The sequence below is a fragment of the Acanthochromis polyacanthus genome, chromosome 18 (assembly GCF_021347895.1).
Source record: "Acanthochromis polyacanthus isolate Apoly-LR-REF ecotype Palm Island chromosome 18, KAUST_Apoly_ChrSc, whole genome shotgun sequence".
NCBI lineage: Eukaryota > Metazoa > Chordata > Actinopteri > Pomacentridae > Acanthochromis > Acanthochromis polyacanthus.
In genome coordinates this window covers 19,216,182-19,238,324 of record NC_067130.1, presented here as the reverse complement: position 1 = coordinate 19,238,324, position 22,143 = coordinate 19,216,182, and the positions used below count along the sequence as shown (strand labels likewise).

General features: G+C 39.2%; 1 protein-coding gene across 1 annotated transcript in view; it reads right to left on the bottom strand.

Annotated features, from left to right (window-relative positions):
• The window catches only part of zswim6 (zinc finger, SWIM-type containing 6), a 66,137-nt gene extending 57,824 nt beyond the window's left edge, over nt 1-8,313 (bottom strand). Inside the window, exon 1 of the mRNA XM_051938683.1 lies at nt 7,631-8,313. Coding sequence (XP_051794643.1) covers nt 7,631-8,057 — 427 coding nt within the window. The 5' untranslated portion in view covers nt 8,058-8,313. The remainder of the gene's footprint in view (nt 1-7,630) is intronic.
• Between the last annotated feature and the right edge of the window lie 13,830 nt (nt 8,314-22,143).

The following is a 22,143-nucleotide window of genomic DNA, read 5'->3' as shown; positions in this document are numbered from 1 at the left end:
TTGGCATGTTTGCTTGAAAAATTATTCAAGTAACTTCATTTAAAATGACTCGAGCCGTTTTAGTTGAGTAAGTGGTGCGTGCTGAATGTGTTCATAGTGGAATTGCAGATTTTTTTATGCTGAAAAAAGCAAATCTTTTAAATGTTCTTTCCAAGCTGCTACATTGCAAAAATACTCCTTTACACACAGAATCACCTAGTTTCTTTTCTTAAATATGAATATTTGCTTTTCTTCATCTTCTATTATACTAACTTTAATCTTATTGGACATTGGCACCGTAACAGTCACTTCACTTTTTCTAACACTAATAAGCCCATCAATCACCAAATCACTCTTTACTCAAAACTAATTCCATCATCTTGATTTCCTTTATTTTCTGGCTGAGCAGATGAGTAGGAATGAAGAGGAGGGAGCGATTGCTTCTATCCCCTCAACTACAAATATTGACTTCAAACAGCATTGATGTTTCTTTGGCCTTCAACTTAAAGTAGCAGAAGCAGATGGAGGCGACTCAGATGAAGTGAGAAGAGTAAGAAGGTGTGAACTTGACCTCCTGTAAAGTGAAAGGAGCTAAATTTGACCTAATAACCGAGTAACGCAGGTAACAAACACATTACAGCACATGTTTTCACACCACATATAGAAACCAAGCGGGTCTCCGCTTAGCTAAATGTAATGCTGCTTTGATGTTTTTCCCTCTCAAACAACCGCAGTCAGTGTACACATAATCACTGCAGCCTATACTTCAGCTCAAACCATTACTCTACACACTGACTGTATGAACTGCTCGGTAGCATGTTTACAGCGAACGCAGTGACATTAAGCAATGCCAGCAAGACGGCTCTATGGGTAGACACGAAAACAAACAACAATCATGATCTCCAGAGGATGAGCCTTCAGGACTTCGGTGATCTTGGATTTTTCTTTAAGCGTCGACTTGGTTAAATATGTATACAAGAAAAGCACTCAAAGAGTGCAGTACTCTGTCAAGGCTGCTCAGTCGTATCACTTCGGACAGCTGAAATCTTGAAAAATTTGTGGCAAAAATCACTGCACTATGTGGCCATTTAATATAGATGTACCAACAAACAAAATGACCTTGCGCTGAGCACAGATGTGTGTTAGGCATGTGTACGTTATGTATGGAAATTGAATCGTGTTACCTAAATATGTAGCAGGCAGCGGGAATTGATGGGACTTGGAAACACCCCCACAATTTAATCAATTGTTCCTTGTATCACATCCGACGGATAAATCACGATAAGTTCACAGTGGCGGATTTGTAGTAGGATCGCAATCATGCGATCATCAGCAGGCAGCTGACGTAGTGTTCACTTGTTGTCATGGTTACGGTGACGCCGTGTAGCTATCTTGCAATGATAAAGAAATCTTTGGCAAATCCGTGGGTCCAGACTATAAGCCGCATCACTGCCAAAATCTGATCAGTTGTTCCTTGTGTCATTTCTGAGCTTCCCTGAAAAACATCATCCAATTGCACTGGTCCGTTTGAGTAATGTTGCTAACAGAACAACAGACAGAGACAGACAGACGGAAGGACAAACGTATGTTGATCGTCACATAACTCCACCGTGTTCCTTGGCAGAGTAAAAAATAAATAAAAAATAAAAATATTGGTTTGATTGCTTTGAAATTTGGCATAGACTGCAATATTCCTCTTAGGATGAAATGTAGTAAGTCTGGTGATATTTTAAAGTGAGGACTGTGAGAGTCAGCACCTCGGACCAATAATGAGGCTTTTATATGCTGGTAGTCCATGCAGAGTGCTGCCTGGTTCGTGGTTGTTTTGTTAAAATCTAAAAGTATCATTACCGAGTTCCCTTCTTCAACAGAATGAGACAGCTGCACACAGTCAGCTATAATTTTAATAGGGTAGCCCTTCACAATTATTAAAGTCAGTGGCAGGTAGCAGCAGTGTTAAGTGGACTGACTGTCTTTTGACATAAAGGATACTTAGTCTGACCATTATGTGCACCACTGATAGGAATACTACATCAACATCACTTGACAGAATTAGACAGATGTCATGAAAATTCCTTAGCGAGTGTATTTCATTACGCTAACTTGTCTCCTCCTCTCCCTCACTTGCAACTCTTCCTCGTATCTTAGCATTTCACAGCAGGGATGTGAGGATGCACTGGTGTTTCTTTGCTCAAAGTTTCTCCCAAAGCATCCTCATCTCCTCGAGGTACATTTAAGTAATTGGAAGATCCTCCGTGATGGTGAAGGGAGAATGATTTCCAGGTCACAGGAGGAGAGAGGATGCAAGGAAACCTAAGTTAACATAATGAAAAGCAGCCAGTGTGTCAGGTGCTTTGAAAACAGAAGTAGCAGCAGTACTCTATTGGAAAGTCAGCTAGTGTATAGGAATTGAATAAATCGAACTTCCTGCACATTTTAGAGTTGATACAAATTTTAGATTAGTGGTATTAAAAACCTTTGAATAATCGTTAATGGATTGACTGATTACTGGCCTGGCTGATTATTGGGGCCATCGTTTGTCATTTTTCTGATTATAAATAGTTTTTTTAACCAATTACTGACAAAATAAGTTACTCATCGTACATTGGCTGGGACGTAGCCGCCTCTCTCTGTAGTCACTCCGTTGTCTCAAGCAATATCCCGCCCACAGCGCTATGTGATTGGTTATATGTCACAATTAACAGTCAGTTACCGAAAGCTACTGTTTACAGATGAGCACGTTTGCAGGTCAGCTTCAGTGAAATAGCAGAGCTGTGTCGGAAGGTAAGGTAGCGGATGTCGAAGTTGTAATAAACACGGCAATCTTACACAAGCATGCTCAGTTTCCATGTTACACTGAAAACGCCCAAATAATTCACTTGTTGGTGTTTTGCTGCCGGTGCTAGACTAAGGTTATTACTTGAGAGATTTGCTGTGTGTCTTAGCCTGCGGCTAACGTTATCTGGAGTGCCATAACTTCTTTCTAAAGTCAGATTAACTTTAGCAATCTGCTCCAGCTGACAGACATGTCTGTCTAACAGAGACACAGCCATCATCACTAGTCATCAAATAAGAAACAGAGCTTTAAGATCTGGGCCTTAGCAAGCAATAACAGTAGTAGTAGCAGACTGTTCAATCTCAATCAATCAATTAATCTCACATTAAACAGAGGAGAGCGTCCTATCGTCATGTGACACTCTGACATCATCACTCCTGTTTATGTTGTTCATATTCAGTAATAAAAATACTTAAGAACGAAGTAACTTAGTGATGACTGATAGAGCACCTGCTACCAGATGGTGTTAACAATGTTTAATGCATAGCGATGCCAAATATTGGAGGTCGCTCTTTCCTGATTACCAGTAATGCATATTGGTCCACAAAACACAAAACAAAAAAACACACAAAACTAATTTGGCTGATAGCCAACAACACAGAAGTAGTGACTGAAATCTGGCATTTCTGTACGTTTCATTCAGCTGTTTTTATACAAATGAATAAATACATTCTGGCAATAAAGAAAAATGATCGTAGTCAGCTTGAATAATTGTAATCAGGTGATTATGTAATATTTGTGACAGGCTTAACAAGACTGCCGTTACTTATATCGTTCTGAAAAAGACTTACATAAATCAGAAAAGAGTGTGCTGTATCCTTGAATTCAGAGTCAACATTACAAACTGCTGAATGTTTTTTAAACAACACTCTTCTATTGCACAACTGAAACCTAAAGAATAGTGATAAATGAGTTCTGCATCATCAAAAGGCAGGAACATTGTGTGATGACTTATCTTCAGCCATTTTTGTCAGCTATTTGTACAATAAATTTACTTTAAACAGTGGATCGTCATGATGTTTACCTTCCTACCCTACTTAGAATGTGCTCCGTCTTCTGTTCTGCTCTCGTTCTGCTTCATTTGCTTTCATTTTTTACTGTAATGTCTCAAAAAAAATCTTAGAAGTTGTTTCTTCACGCAGGATGTGTTTCTGCTTTGTGACCCCGAGTCAAACTGAATTAGACAAAAGGCTTTCATGTTCTCAGCTGCTTCTCTGCATGAAACTCTCTGCAGAAATGGCTGCACAGCAGAGGAGCTGGTCTTCCTCAGAGTCTAAAAAAACGTACATTTTAATGGAGCATGTCCGTATGTGATTTACTTTTAGCCTTGTCTTTAAATTCAAACAGTGCATACATGTTAAAAACTGCTGATTCGCATCCTGTTTTAAATGTCAACATTTAAAACCGTTTCACTGTTAATGTGACTACTTTCAATTAGAAGCTCAGTGAAATGTTCAAACCAATTTAATCTCTGGTGGTCAGCGCTGCAACAACTAATGAGCAGTTATTCCGCTGCAAATCCTGTATTTGCATGTTTTCCTATGTCTTTCATGTTCATGAGTTCTGAGAATACTTTGCTTGTGATCATGTTTATTTCATTATCAGTTAAACTGAGTTTTTTTTCTGAATGGTTTGGGTGATCAAACGTCAGAAAATGCTGTGAAATATCCAAGATTTCCTTGAGTCCATGGCGACGCCTTCAAATGAATGCTCTACTGTCCTTTAAGACAACATAAAAGCATCAATTTTACATTTGTGAAGCCGCAAACAACAAATTACTGACACCCTTGCTTAAACAGAACTTAAAAATAGTCAACTGGTACCTTCATCGTGGATTCAGAGCAGCAGCACACGTCCAGCTCACAGCTCAACAGCACAATGACAAACTATGATATCGTTTCTACCGGGGATTAAAGCAGCGCTCTGGTCTACACCTGAGAAGCTGCACTGTTGCCTCTTGCAAGAAGGAAAAAACTGCCAACTTTATCTTTGCACTGATTAACAGTAAGGGTTTGTTGTGGAGAGCGCGGGTCCGCAGCACATGTGTGCCAACTCATTTCCTCAAGGTCTGCTGCGAGAAAGCCTCCCTCCTCCGGTGCAGCCCACACGTGGGGAGATTACATCTTTTATTTATCACTTCTTGGCTCTATTTTTCCAGCAAATTCCAGGCTGGGGTGCAATCAGCCAAGAAAGCCTCCCTGTGTTCCCTGTATGTGTGTGGACTACTGTTATTCCTCTTTGTAAGAATGCAGATCAAGCCCTGATTTACTTTCTTCCCCGCAGAAACATTTCCTAATATCTGGGAATATGCAGGCATCTCATTTTGACAGGACTGTGTGTTGTAAGTTCACAAACACTTAAACCCCAATAAACCTTCTGCATTTTGAGAGGGGCGGTAGGCATGATAATAATAGTCATGTTAAGTTCTAATTTTCACTCATTATGTAAAAACATGATTTCACATGACTATTTGTAACTTAATTATGATCTAATTAGTCAAAACTTTAATCTTTACCTCCAAATTGTAATGATATATTGCACTTTTTATGTTTTTAATTCAGATTTAGTAGAATTGTCATGTTTTATCCTCACAACTTAACATAATTTTTTTAATATGTAGAAATTAGATGTTGTAGTGCATCACTGTATATTTTTATAATTTGGACTTTTACATTTAAATTTAATTTAACATTATTGTCATTCATTTAATTTTTGAAATCTTATATTTTTCATCTCATTTTTTAACTTAAGTCATAATTTGGATTTAAATTCAGAATTGTGAATTAGTAAGTCAAATATTTGATTTTTAAAATCATGCTTTTATATTTTTTATTAAAATTGTGTCCTTTAACACTATCTCATGTTAAAATGTAATATGTCAAAATATGGACTTTTGACTCATCATTGACATTTTTATCTTCTAATTCTTACTTTTTTAAAACTTTTTTTCTTATTGACTCACAATTTTGATTTTTAATCATAATTTTGAATTGGTAAATCAAAAATGTTGTTTTGTGGCATAAATTGGGGATTTTTGCATGTTCTCATATATTTTTCCACTTTCACACAGTCAATAAAGTCACAGAATTGAATAATTTTTTGATGGTTTATCTCAAAATTGTGTATGCTGACTACTGCTTTTCCTCTTTGTAAGTAGGCAGATTGAGCCAAGATTTACTTTCATCCCTGCAGAAACATTTCCCAAGATCTGGGAATACAGAGGCCTCTCGTTTCAGCAAGTGAGAATGTTGCGAGTTCACATTTACACAAAGCCGACAAGAGCCTCCTGCATTTGGGGGAAAAAAGAGATGGGTCATGCAGAAATTCAAGCATTCAGACTGCATTACAATTCAAATTAAGCATGCAGAGTAATGGGATTACAGCCCTCTGTGAGGAGGCGTCATGAGTGTGGAAAACTCACAGGTGGCAGACTGCAACACAATCAAAGCCTTCCAGCCGACCATGTCACCATAAAGGCTGTAAACTGAAGACTGTCTTCATTAACGTGAGCCATCGCTTCAATTCAACACCACGTCTGCTTCCTTCACAGCCTTTTCGATCACAGACAGACACAAACCAACTGGCTGCAGACTGGTGTGAATCATGCAGGAATCGCTGTGCCTAGTGCGCTGCATCTTTCCAAGTCTCTTCTACTAAACAAGAGAGTGAAAAGATGCTTTTATTTGCTTTGGAAGCGACAGGAAGCTTCAGGGAAACAAATGAATATGAAAACGGGAACAAAGTGCCAAACTCACAATAGGAATGCAGGGAATTTGATATAAGTGCTGGATAATTGAAATCTCAAAGAGGGTTAGGAACTCGTAAGTGGAAAACTGACACTAAAACAAGCTCTGATTCATGCTGTCAGTAGAGGAAAGTTGTCAAGCACAAGTGCACAGGTGTCTGTTCCTGTTTTACTCACTCTCAGTGGGCTATAAACAAGCTGGTGTACTGACGGTTTGTTCTTCAGTTTTGCCCTGACTTACTTCTACACAAAAACGCTCCCGTCGCACCCCTGGATCTAAATATACAACAATAGTGCATATCTGACTTCTTTCCAGCGCTGTCGGGGATAAGCAGCTTCTCACGGCAGCACAGTGTGTCTGTGCAGGCTGACAAAGCCACAATACATTTTAATTATTATTCAACGGCATATCAACAGTGCCACACAAAACAACTCATTCAAATGTAATGTGTGTCAGTTGAGACCAAACCCTGCCCTGAGCACTTCCCTTATTACTCAATAGTTTTATGTAATCATTTTTCACAGATTTTAAAGTTCAGGCTCCCAAAAGAATCATATTTCATACAAGAATGGGCCTTAAAAACACAAATATTTTAAAGTCACATCATTTAAATCAGAGTGATACAATACAGAGTTAGTAGATGTTTGTGCTACAGAGCAGCCACAGGCAGCAAAGCTGGCTCATTTGTCCTTATTCTGACAAAGTTTCACAATTAATTCTGGCGCTGCTTATGTGTAAAAATGCGGAGATTCCCCTTTTGTTTAAGCCACAGCATGATCTTCCACGCAATTAGTGCTTTTTGAGGCTTTTTTCACATTCAAACTGGCCCCCGAGCTAAACAGGATTTAAATGCCCCATTCATGCGCCCAGCAGATTTAAAGCCCCATGGCTGCCTCTCTCTGAGTCTGTCGCCCTTTGTTGTCAAGCCCTGTCACTTTATCTGCCCGTATAATCCGAGTCGTTCCCACATGTCATCACTAATGTGGGTCATTTTGTTGTTTTCTGGCTGGTTATTTGTCAGGATGTCTGAATTTGTGCCCGTTAAGCCCGGTCTCATCACATCACTCACCGACTTGCAGTACGTTGTCCACGCAGCCGCTCTCTAGCAGAGCGATGCCCCGTCGGAAAGGCAGCCGCGTCTCGTCACCGCTCTCCCCGCTACTCCCGAGCTCCTCACCGCCGGTGTTGAACGAAGAGTACATACAGATTTCCCGTTCGCTCCTCGGGAAAGACCAGTAGACGATCCGCCTCTGGACGGGCTCCGGGATCCTCTCGAAGCGCTCCTCTACCCGTTGAAACGGCCACTTCTCCGCGACTTTCCTCGCCGCGATGTCCAGGAGCGACTCCGGGCTCTGGGTTCGGCTCGATTCACCCTGGGTGGCAGCCGAGCCGCCACACGGCGCCCCCGCGGCCCGCTGGCCTTGCCTACATGTTGCTCCGTAGCCCGGTCTACAGCAGAGCCGCTTGGCCGGGGGCTGCTGTACGCGCTCCGCCATGATAGCTCCGCTTTAACGGCGACGGAAGAAGTCAACGCACCATATGAACGGGACGGGGAAGGGAAGAGGTGACCCGCGGCTGGATCGTCGGCCGTGTATGGCCAAAGCATCCTTTTATGGGAACATGGGGGCGGGGCCTCTCCGAGCTTGTCAAACCCCTTTGTTGACAAATTAAGGGAGGCGGGGTCTGTCGAAGACGGTCCGGTTAGCTCCGCGCTAACAACCGACTGGAGGGTGAATTCCCGGACGGCCGTTAATCCGTTGTAAGCCACATTTGAGACCCCAGGGAGAAGCTTTGGAAAGCGTGTAGCTGTAATGAGGACTTGGCGCTTCTAGGCGGAGGCTCTACTTGGGAGAGACTGCACTTTTGTCTAGCGGTGAATTGGGGCAGCGGACTGAACGCTGGGGTGCCTCCGGATGGTTAGTGGCCTGTCAACACTGGAGCCTCGTGGTTTGGGGGGGAGGGGCAGTGAATCCAGCACCGCCTCCTGTGACGTTTACGGTCCGCTGGAATGTGGAGCGTTTAAAGAAAAAACAGCTCATTATGAGAAATATGGAAGACCATTTCTGCCAGTAAAACAAAAATGAGAGTTAGTCAGTATTAAAGGTAGAAGTGATCTTAACACTAGGAATTCCAGCCCTGAGCCCTTTGGCACATATATCTCTGCACCCCAGAGAAGAGCCACTTGGCACTAATCCCTGGTTTACAGACACTTTTGTTATGACAACAAGGCACTAGTGTGTGTATTACCACTTGAACATGGCGAAACCTGGGATTTTAAGTGTTTATCATCAGCCATTATCAGGGACAATGCTCACATTCCTCAGAAATGGTCCTCATTTCAAAATGAATATATAGTATCCAGAGCCATATGGCACAGTTCTGGGAGTAAAAAAAAACATGGCAAAACCTGGGATTTCAAGTGTTAAGTCATCACTTTTACTCATTTACGATGAGAAAAATGTGAATTAGGACGACTTAAATGTCTCTTGTACTTGACATTGAAAACTCCAAATTTTATGTCTGAATCAAGATATTTTTAATCTTAAAATGGATTATATCTCTTAAAATTTATTTTCCAATTAAAATATATTGAAAAAAATCAATTTTATCCACCAATTTTATTCTTGAAGCTCATATTTTTAACATTATAACCCATAATTTTGACTTTTTAAAATTAACTGGTGAACCGGTGAATGTTTGTCTGTAAGGTGCTATACAAATTGAGTTATTCATTCCTTATCGTCTCTAATTTTTGTTTTAGTTCCTACCTTCATTTTTATTTTTAACTAATGTTTGACAGTTTGGTGGACATTGGTAGTTTTTGTCATTTTTTTAATGTAACATGTCAAAATTATTACTTTCACCACATACTTTAGACATTTAATGACATACTGGCTTTGTGAGTCCAATATTTGTCTTAGTCTACAATTTGACTTTTTAAAAATTTATTTCTAATTAAGTTAGTCAAAATGTGGTACTTGGTACATTTAATTATTCGAAATTTGACATTTTTTCTTTTTTTTTTTAATCAGCAGAGTTATGTGACGATCAGCGTTCGTTTGCCTGCCTGTCTGTTTCCAACATTATTCAAAAACAGATTCACGGATTTGGATGAAATTTTCAGGAAAGGTCAGAAATGGCACCAGGACCAAGTGATTAGATTTTGGCAGTGATGAGAGTTACAATCTGGACCTACAGATTTGTTAAAGATTTCTGTATCATGGCAATAAAGCGTCACGGTGTCACTGTAACTATGACAATGAGGAAACTCTGCAGTTTACTGCCTGCTGACGATCATAATTATGATTCTACTATAAATTGACCGCTGCAGACTTATAACACCCTCAGGCAAAGACTGGTCCACCCAAAAGACCCCCACACCACATAGCCAGAAGAGCAACCTGGTGTATACAGTTAAATGCAGCGAGGAATGCTCAGATCTCTACATAGGGGAAACCAAACAGCCACTTAACAAGCGCATGGCTCATCACAGGAGAGCCAGCTCCTCAGGACAGGATTTGGCAGTCTTCCTTCACCTTAAAGGGGAAATTCGGGTTTTTTCAACCTGGGGTCTGTTTTCATATGTCATTTCATACATGTGAGTGATGGAGAAATGAATTTTCGACATAGCTCCAGTATTTTGCCAGGCAGGCAGCTTAGCAGCTCAGCTAGCAGCTCAGCTAGCAAAAAGTATAGGGCAACTTGCTCCCCCGCGTCAAAGTCCGCCCTAACGTGTTTTTTTCCCCACCTGACCGGCTCGGATAGTCTCAACGAGTGTCCCACAACATACTAGAGATGAGAAGTGAACGAAAACCTCCACATTACCTGGCGATCGCTCTTTGTTGTGGTCTGTATCCAAATCTCAGGACGCTAGAAAGCAAATCTCGTTCCGAAATCGTGTGATAGCTCGCGCCAAAACCGGTGTTTTGGCGCGAGCTATCGCGCAATTTCGAGCCAAAACCGGTGTTTTGGCGCGAGCCATCACGCAAATTTCGGAACGAGATGCCTTAGATGCCTGCCTGGCTAAATACTGGAGCTATGTCGAAAATTCATTTCTCCATCACTCACATGTATGAAATAACATATGAAAACAGACCCCAGGTTGAAAAAGAATGAAGTTCCCCTTTAAGGAAGAAGGACTCTCGTTTCAGGACACCAATGTTCAGATTTTGGACAGTGAGGACAGATGTTTGAGAGAGGAGTGAAAGAAGCCATCCATGTCAAGGCAGAGAAGCCATCTCTGAATGGGGGGGTGGTGAGGGGGGTGGTCTGCGACATCATCTTTCGCCAATTTACAATCAGGTCCTTTCAAAACTCCCAAAAGAACTACTCAGCAGACTCATGCTAATGACCACCATTATTTCAACAACCCCCACTGATACTCACAACGACCATCGTTGTGTAGTCACATGAGTTTTGGTATTGGTCGTTGGAAAAATAGCCCTGGACACACCTCACAGAGGTTTAAAAGCTGAGGCAACACCCACCACCACCAGAATTGAAGAAGCCTCTTGGATGAGAGGTGAAACGTCTTCAAGGAACTTTCTTAAAGTCCAGTGGATTGATTTAAACTACTTTGGTTACATATTTAGATGTAATATACACATGCATAACACACACCTGTGCTCACCGCAAGGTAATTTTTTTAAATTAAAGATCTCTTCCATTGGAAATGATACGACTGAGCAGCCTTGGTAGAGTACTGCACTCTGAGGGCTTTTCTTGGTTTTGAAATTCAAAATCCATTTAATCTTACAACTATTACTTCTGTGTTAAAAGTTAGATTTTTGTCCTCATAAATTCTCTTGTGGTTATCTTAAAATTTAACTCTTACTCATAATTTTTACTCATGATTTTGTGTAAAAGTCTAAAATGTGTTTTTCCATTATAGGTTATTTCTTATTTTTACTTCAATTTTGACATTTTATCAGATTATTTGTACTTGAATGTAAATTCTGACTTACCATGTCAAAATTTTACTTGATTCATAATTTTGACTTTTTAAACTCATTATTAACCAAATACTATTAAAGTATCAAGTGAGAATGTGCGTTTGTGGTATTTAAATAATACTTTAGACTTGAACAAAGTCAATGACGATGATAAATCATCAAAAAGCACTAAAAGCAAGACTATCATGCACTTTTTTCTAAACCTGTGTTTCTGTATTACTGCTCTGTCTTTAGTATGTTGTACTGGGGAAAACTCCCTGCAGCCTCATCTAAAGATGCTAGATTTCTCCTTTTGATCAGCACCAAGGGAACATTTCAGATACGATTTTAAACAGTTTTACTCGTGCATAAACACACTATTTGTCACTGTAATGAGTTTATCTGTCGTCTTTTTCTTGCAGTTACAGTACCACCTGCTGCTCCTGCAGGACAGAGTTATCAGCAGCCTCATTTCAGCACACTCGCTCCATGCTGTGTAAATGATTTAGGCCCCCTGGTTGAAAATCTTGACTATTGTCTCATTTTACCCTGCAGACGGCACAGGAGAAGCACAGTAATGACTGAGCCTATTCACACAGCATGGTGGGAACAGTGGGTGGGCTGGGAAAAGGAAGACGGCAGCACAGACACACACAGAACACTGTGTTGAATAAGACAGCACAACCTAACAACTGACTTCGTGCTCATTTTTCAGGCATTCGGCTGCATCTCTCTTTCACTGTATTAAATTTAAATTTCAGCCGCTCATTATGTTAATAAGATTCTTGTCATCTTCTTCGCTGCGAGTAGATACATTTCATCAACATGCCTCATTTAAAATGCTGCCATACTGCTGTCTACCCCTGTCGATCTGTCGGCTGGTTGGTTCACCACTTTTCACTGAAATACCTCAGCAACTATTAGATGGAGTGGCACCAAATTTTTTACACACATTTACGGTTCCCCATGATACATACTAATGACTGCCGAACTCCTCTTAGTTTTTCTCTAGTGCCACCTTGAGGTTCACAATTTTCTGCAATGAAATTTCATTCACATAGTGATAGTCATGGAGAGAGTGCCCTGCTGCCATTTTGTTGCAGCAGTCACTTGCAATGTTCAACTAAAAAAGTCAAAGACAAAAATCACAAAAAGAAACATCTGTAAAAGTACTAAAGATAAGATCATCATGTGTTACAGCAGCCAAAGGGACAATGAAAAAATGTATGGAACATCAGTAGGAAATAAAGATTAACAAGAAATACATGGAAGTACTCTTGATATTGCACAGATTCTTCCATATCTAGCAATTCCAAATTTTGTATAGATTCCTTTGAATGTGGAGAATAATGATATTCCACTCGATTTTCTAAACGCAGAAAAGCACTGACATTGCACAGATCGTTCTATAAGTAGAAAATAGTGATATTTAAAATACTGACATTGTACATATTGGATATGTACTAGTCAATTTAAAGCTGGGTCTCCAATTGTGTCTGGTCAGCGTGAACAAAAAAGGCCGGAGGACAAAAATGATGCAAGAAATTTCTGGTCAGATAACATTCATGCAAGTTAAGCATTGTGTACATTTCACTATAAAAACCCTGTTAAGAAATTTAAGGTTTCTGTTCACTGATGGCATTCAATTTAAAACGATTGACAGAAGGGTTGAGTTTGTTATAACAGCATAAAGGTGGATTTATGGTTCTGAGTTGGTGTCCATTTGCATAGTTCTATGTATACGCAGAGGGAAGGATGATGGGAATTTTACCAGTGCAGAAGCTACAGACACACAGTCCTCCTACAAGCCAGCTGCACGTCGCCCCTTGGTGATGACATTGTGTGCAGGTTGAATGCTCACTAGTTCAGAAATTTATAACAACCATAAAGTACAAGGAATCATTTCAGTACGACAAACAATGCATGACTTTATAGCTGCTGCTTGTGGTTGCTGATGCAACAGGACCAAAAACTAAAGGTCCAACTACAGCACAAACATGAGTAGCCTACATTTCTGACTGTTCCATGATCGTATTTTCAACAGTGCCCCCATGGGACAGCACTTAGCAACAACAGGCAGATGTGCCTGTGCGTATAGCTACGCGTAGCACCGTACCAGAGAAAGCCTTATTGCAGGAACTTCAACAGACTAAATATGAGTGAATCAAAACAAAGCTTCTTGCTAAAGTCTGACCAAATATACTCATTAACGAGAGGGAATAAAAACTAAGAAATGAAGACCTGACTTTAATGCAAACTGGCTTCAAATAAATGTCCCGGTCACTATTTAAAGATATATGGTATGGATATGGTGTTCTTAATCCACAGGGTTTTTATATCTGTATAAACTGCCCAGAACCTTGAATAAAGGGTTTTATTTTTGTTTCCTTATCACAATGTAATGTCCATGGATAGAGTGGGAAAGCTACTGAGCATGTGCAGGTGGCTGCACAACTCAGAAGCAAACCTGGGCATAGTTGAGTTTGGTATTCAATTCTTTTTCATACATCTAAGCTCAGGATTAAATCAAAACATTTTGACGATCCCTTAGCTTTACAGATAACTGAAGCAGAAGTTTGACTGAGTCTTGTCCTCAGTGCCTTTCTCCGGTGTGACAATGTGCACAAAAATGGTGGGGCTTTCTGTGCCACTGTGTGGACTTTCTTTAAACAATGCATGGACTTATACAGCTATGTAAACAAGAAAACAGCACGTGGTTATTGCAGATACAATTCTAGCTTATTGTATATTACATTTTGTTCAACAGAAGCATTGTCTCTGTATAAGTGAATTGTGATTATTTTAAACCATTGGCCTTGACAGATACATGCATTTATATGTGTGGGTAATTTAATAAATGATATCAGAATATGAATCTGTTTCTTTTTTTGTCATATTTTCATTTGACTGTATCTTTGGTGCATTACAGTAAGAAATGACAAAAACAAGTATTACAAATCAAATAAAAAAAACAAGTGTACCACATTAGAACCACTATGAAGAAATCCAAATATTTATACTGTTACTGAAATTAAAAATAATAAAATAAAATAAATCACACAGCATGGAGTGTAATGTAGCTCTTCTATAATATCCAAGCTGCTGCTATAAACTTTTTTTGTTTTGTTCACTACACACACTACATGACTACAAATCTCATGGAAGATATCAACGCTAAACCTTTTAATGTCAACTTTTACAGTTTTATTTGTATGTATATTACTTGCATGCCCACCTAAATTCATTGCACCTCTGAATAATGCCTGGGGAAAAAAATTCTTGCAACGCAGAGCATCATATGTTAAATACTACGCAGGTATTCAGGCATAAAGAATGCTTTAAGACTGCCATTAACATGATTTCTATGGACGGACTCTCTCTGCTCAGCTAAAATGGCTAGTAAGGGTGATAATGACACTCTGGCTCACTCCTGGGGATAATCACACACACACCACACACACACAACACAAACCATAGTATCGGTTCACGCTGGGCTCATTTGCATTCTCATCAGTATGCATGAAATTTCGCGCTGAACTTTAATACCCTAACTGCTGCATAATACACTTTAATGAGCATAAAAGTGAGCATGACAATTAAAACTCGCATTAATCACTAAACGCTGAGGGGTGGGGATGTGGGGGTGAGATGAGAAGAGGGAGAGGAGGGAGGGAGGATGCTGAGGACTGGGGGATAAAGAGCACTCCAGAGGGGAAGGGGAGTGGGGGGAGAAAAAAAGAAACAGAAGTGAAAAATAAAGAATGGATGGAGCCAATGGATGTAAAGAGGATAAAAAGGAGGAGGGCACTGATGAAGGAAAGAATGAAAGAGAGGTGATTGAGGCTCTTATATTTAAGTGTGGAGGAGAGAGAGGCGTCTCCACGGGAACAGCAGATGAATGATGAAGTGTGTGGACAAGCGAAACCTTGCTCTTCGCCATAGTCCTCTTTTTTTTTAAACTCCTTTATCCTTCTATCGTTTCCTCCTTTTCTCCCTTTGTTCTTTATAGACTGACGGGGAGTATCGTTCACAAAGAGGATTACGTTCCCTGATAATAGAAACCTTTACCTCCCCCTACACTAAACGTGCCCCTTGCCTTCGCAAATGATCTGGAGGTTATAAATATTCAGCTGAAGGACACAAATATAATTTCACTAAGGTTTCTTTCCTACTTCTGATTACCCTCCTCATTACCCATAGGTGTAAGATTTACTCTCTTTTTCAGCCGTGTTGCATACGTTTTTTATGTTTGGCAGTGTGCACAAGCAGTACCAGCACGTGTCTTATAGCTTTGATTTATTTCTTGCATTTCTATGAGTGTTTCTGCTTCTTTGACACTCAGAACCCACATTGTGTTCACATAAATGGCACCATTTATTGGAATCCGTAACAGTACAGACAGAACACATCGTAGGATGTTCAACTTTCCGACAGCCTATGAACTACTCATTGGTGACTTGCCATCACACTCTGAAACTTAATCAAATCTCAGCTTGAAGTTGTGCCGTTTTCTCAAAATCACTTTATTCTGCATGTCCCTTTTAAAAATTCACCCAGAATAAACTGTTTGCATCACATTTTGTAAAAAAAAAAAAAAAAAAAAAAAAATCTTGCGCTTCTACGAGCCACTGACGATAATAATTTAAATGATTCATAGCATTATAAATGTGCCATAATGCACAGCAGTAAAACACAGTAAATGGATTAATCCTATCAACCAAAGACTATTTTAGGATAAAGTCACTAGCTTTGCTTTTTATGTCTTATCTGGGTCATGATGAGGGCTAACCATACTTGCTGTATCTTGTCTTTTACAGAACCATCCATCCAGATCTTCAACCATTTGATATAACACTGACACTTTAATATATGCCTATTTTTATATGCATCAAGGGAAAAAGTCTGATCATGAAACTGTTATTTTCATAGATGCTCACTATAAAATGCTAGCAGTAGAAATATCTTTTCAATACAGTGTAGGGTAGGTTGCCTGGAATCTAGCAATGTCAGAACCATGATTGTGGGAAATAGCCATAGAAACTAGGAAAATTATGTGCAAACTATTTCCCAATTTACTGTAGATGCAAATGAATACACAGATAAATTAATTTAATACAAAGAAAAATCAGAGTAAAAAAATGTATGAGCCATTTATGTGTATAAAGTCAGTGAAACAAGCAACACTGTGGGTAGCTACAACACTCAACGCTGCTAACACATTGATGCACAAGTAAAAAGAATCTAATAATGTGATATGTGATAATATTTTAGTCATAGGATGCATTTTTCTACAGAAAAACTGCAATCTATATAAAGCATGGAGTCTCAAACTATAGAAAACCCATGAATACAGACATAGATAGTACAGAAAAATAAAATATTTAAATAACATCTGAAGACAACATACTGACCTGAGCATTAATTACTAGATGCAGAAAACACTGTATAATTGATTGTATCCTTAATCATGTTAATTACAGCAATTAAATATCAAGACATCTTGGTGCACAGATCCAACACACAGCAGTAGTGTTGCCATCACTTTAGAGGACATAACACTGACTTATGAGACTTTATAAAGAGATTAATATCCTCACAACATGACTAATACAACGACACACACAGCCCATGATCTAATCACCATTTTTGTTGCAGAGTTGACACATTTCTTATTGTGCTTTGACCTCCTTTGTCCTTCTTTCAGCTGAACCAAGAGGAATGTCTGTATGTGTCTGTGTGTATCACAAGGAGGTGTAATAAAAACTCCATCTGCATTTCCATAAATCACATAGACAGGTTTGTTGTCACCCCAGTTGAGGGGCCTGAGAGCAAGGCCCCGGGGCCTGCGGGGAAAATCAGTCATGTATGTGAGCGTGTGCACTTACAGTATAACACATGCTCAGTAACAGCATCGACAGCTCATCAGTTCAGCACACTTGATGTCTAAAACACATTTTTATTTTAATTCACGTCGCTGTAATTTCATAGCTAATATATTCTCATAGATATGTAGGTCGTGGCTGCTCTGACAAAAATGCTTAAAAGATATTTTTAGGATGCAAATTATGCACATATAGAAAATCTGGAACCCAGCCATCCAGTTTGAAAACTTAAGCCAGTGCTGAAGTGACTTAAAATGTGCATTAATTCAGTCAGCCAGCAGGGGGTGACTCCTCTGGATGCAGAGAAAAGGCTGATTGTGTAGAAGTGGAAGAAAAAAATGACCATACTTCCCTGTTGATCTGCTACCTCAGTAAACATTTTCATTACAAGTTTATGGTCTCAATCACTAGTTTCAAGACTTTTTGAATACAGCATGATGTCTTTTTTTTAAACAGATAAACAATAGCATGTTTTATAATGGGGTGAATTTTCATTAGTTTCACTTTAATGCCTTAGATGCAAACCACCATGCAAAAAAAAAAAAGATAAAAACGCAATGTTTGGCTTCATGGACGTGTTCCTTTTCCTGGCTGATAAACACCCTACCACACCTTGCAAATGGTGCCCTTTCACCTTCCATTGCTCCCCTATGGCTGCCCTGTCTGTATCCTGAGGTGTGGAAGTCCACAACCACCTGAGCTTTTCAGCACCCTTGTCCACACTCTCAGACCTCCCTTTGTGGAGGCTACAGCTAGCAGAAGCCTGCATTTGCCCTTGCAAAACATGCTTCGCAGTCTAAAAGCATCACTGACCCTGTGTGTCCATCACTTCTACTTAAGACCCTCAGGAGTCTGCTCTGAGGAAAAACAGACTTCATGTCAGATGTGCACGAAGAAGACCCCCATCCAGTCACACCTGGTCACATGCCTATTAATTAATGGAACCAGGTGTTTTACTCTTGTCTTTAGCACAGCACTGAGATCAACGTTTCTATTTCAAAGTGGGATTCTTAGAGCCGTTTCTTGCTTTAGAGAACAGTCAGACAGTGTTTTTAATGCTACCGTGAGCAGTCAGAAAATAAACCAGAAGTTTCTTTCTTCCCAAGTAATGTTTTGTGTCCCGAAAAACGGAAGGTTATCTGGTATACAACTACTTTAATTTATCTGTGAGAAAATAAGACATTTAATACACATATTTTCTTCAACAAAACTTCTTCAAATATGTGTTATAAAATTGCTAAATTTTATATTTCCTGCATCCCAGTGTATCAAGCATTAGTCTGATGTGCAGATTTTGATAAACATGCTACACTTTTTTTGAAATAAAGAATTATAAAACAGTATTTTATAAATTATAAGACCGCTGCATTTGCATGTCAGAGTCATTTAATTTGGTTTGATTGGCTACTTGGTTTACACACAAACAAATTAAAGACAACAATTGTGCAAACAAATAAACTGATGATTAAAATGGTTCTGATTGCTAATATAAAAGTAACACAAAACTTGGCTGTGTGCAGGTATTTGATCATAAACTAAAGACTTTAGAAAAAATTGACCTGTCAACAATAATAGATGAAAAGGGCACACACAAGCAGTGCAAAACCTATCATTTTAATATATGCTAATATATATGTGTGTGTGTGTGTGTGTGTGTGTGTGTGTGTGTGTGTGTGTGTGTGTGTGTGTGTGTGTGTGTGTGTGTGTGTGTGTGTGTGTGTGCGTATACTGTGCGTCTCGCTGAACTGATACCTTTCCTAAATCTTATTTTGTGTGATTTTCCATTAAGGCTAGTTCCTTCTCTATTTTGTGTAACTTGTGATGCCCCACAACAGCATCAAGCAGTCCAGACTTGCAGTTTAAGCAGAATTGTTAATAATTCATACTATAATGCTAATATAATATTATCACTATGATGACACTGTGAGCTATGTAGCAGACCCTGACTCTTAGAACAAGCTGTCCAAATTCATAATTTATTGCATGAAGCTGGTTAATAAATGTTTTAATGATTTGTATGCTTTCAAAATCTGGTTGCTTTCATTCACATGGCTACTTATTTAAATTAAGTCATATTCAAAATAATACCCTGCTCATTCACACACTGTCCATCTTCTCGTTTACTACAGGATGTATTTCATGGATGTTTCTCTCATAGTTTGGAGTCTTTGACGCTCATTTTAAACTTCAATTTCTACAATTCGTTAGCTTACAATGACACAGAAATCTTTAACAAATCCATGGATCTAGACTATAAACCAAATCACAGCCAAAATCTAATCAATTGGTCCTTGTATCATTTCTCACTTTTCCTGAAAATTTCATCTAAATCCGTGAGTCCGTTTTTGAGTAATGTTGCTAAAAGACAGACAGACAAACTAATGTCGATCATCACAGAACTCTGACATGTTCTTTGGCTGAGGTATAAAACTGTAGAAAATTGAGAAAATGCAAGACTACGAACAAAGCAGTACCAAATAAGGAAGTGGTATGTTGTAAATACTGTGCTGCTACAACACTGGTACTGTACAGGATGTATAAAGTAATTTCAGTGTATTTGACATTTGGTCTAATATTTTTTTAGTTCCAACTTGTGTGAATGCAAAGTAAAAACAGTGTAATGTAAACGCAATTATGTCATATTACTTACAGAGGAGATCTGGGTGAACGGATGGAGCAACAAAACTTTGGACTTTGAGATTAATTTGTTTTTCATTTCGAGCTATTAGTCAGTGACTGTTCCATCATATTAAATGTGTGTTTCTCATTGTAACAAAGACTAAGGCGGCCATCTATTTACCCGAAACGATCTTTTTCCAAATCTAACCAATTCATCTCAAAACCCTTACAAGTAAAAATCAGACCCACATCATATGAGCACAAAGAACAATTTCTACAGTTGAATATTTCTGCGCCACATGGAGAAATGCTGTCCTCAGAACTGCTCCAACATTTGCTCACCAAGTTGACTTTTGAATCTTTAGAGCAGGGCAGTGACTGATAACTCCACTCTGTTAATTAGCTGTATGATCTGTGTTCATTGGTTACAGCAGTTACTGACAGATTAACCAGGTAATGTTGACCACTAACTGCATTTGTTGTTATTGTCTATCCAATACTCAAGAATACTGCTGATCTTTACAACTGGCTATCTGTGCCACGTTCAAATTAAAGTCAGAACCTATGACTGCCAAAATGCAATTTTCTACGGCCGATAAAACACATCAGGGTCATCAGCCACTGTCCCTGGAAAGTCTCAAAAGTCAGTTGGATGAATAAATGTTGAGCAATTAACAGCATAGGGAAGGTTCATTCATATGCCAAGGAGAAACCTCCAGTGCTGAAAAATGAGATCGGTGTTTAAGTGCCAAAACATGCAGTTCCTCGTATGTCCACTTTAGGCTCCAAGACAGTCAGTGTGCATAAACACTGGTTGTAGATAAGGCTGCAGGCTGAAATAAAGCTTGATAGTGATGAAATGTGAAAACGTTTTCAGATTCATCTTTCAATTAAATGTCGCATTTTTCTTTACCATTTAATTTTGGTTAAATTCTTGGGAGATTTTGCTCAGTTATGACAGCAATTTAATTTCATATTAATGTCCTGTTTTTATATGTTCAATACAAAAAACAAAGATGAGTTCACAATGACAAAAGATGAAAATCTTCCTATCAAATTCTGGGCCCCTTTGGCAGCAAAAATTACTTAAATGAAAAAAGTTCCTGATTATTTTGCCGTTGTTTCACTTACTTCACCTCTGTCAAACTTGAAAATGAAATTTCCAATAACTTCTCTTTACTTTTATGAGCAACCTTGTGGCCTGTTTCATCTAAGAGGTTCATCTGTAGATCTCAGTTGTATTTCCATGTTCTTTATTTCAATAGTAGGTAAAACAGGGACAGAGGAGGAGACAGACGGTGGGAGAAAAAAAACTGACCCAGAACCTCTGGGCATGTCACGCAGCAATTTAAATTAATTTGAGACTCAAATACGTCTCCAAGCCCATCATTTAACTCTCATTTATGTTCTTTTCAATTACATCAAGGAGTTTTAAACTGTTATTAATCCGCAACCTCGTCTCCTCAAAGTTTTTCCCAGCGTGAAGAAAAACTTTCCCCAAAAGATTTCACCCTCAGAGGGCCGGTACTGAAGATAGTGAGGGCGTTTTTGAGAGCGTGCGTCCCCATCTGATGTGATCCGGTGGGTTTGCGGTGGTGAAATTGATCCCTGTGGTGGATGCGCTGACAGGCCTGAGGAGCCAGCGTTCAAATGAATTAGGAAGGGGAGAAGAAGACGGCGAGGGCTTCCTGTTTGTTCTGCCTCTAAATAATACAGCACGATGACAGCCAGCAAACAAAAGCATTTGTGTTGGAACGGAGCGATACCGGGGATAGGATATAACACGGAGGAATGCTTAAATTACAGATGAGAATGGAAACATCTTTTTTTTTCATGTTTTGTTGTCTGTTAAACATTGATTGGGACGGGATAGAAACAGCTTCAGTGTCTGACCATCCAACAAAAAGCAAAAGCCTTTGGGATGTGCTCCCAAATGGACACTTTTTTTAATATTTGCCAGCATAAAATATCTATTTTTTACACTTAATTGCATTGCTGCAGGGTGAAAAAAAACAAATGACAGCCAAGTTATTGTATCCAAAGTCCCTAAACGTGATTAAACATAAATGTGTGAAGTCTCAGCAGGGAGATTTGGCCCTAAATAATTGACAGTGCTGTATTATATTGCTGTAGGAATTATTCTGCCTTAA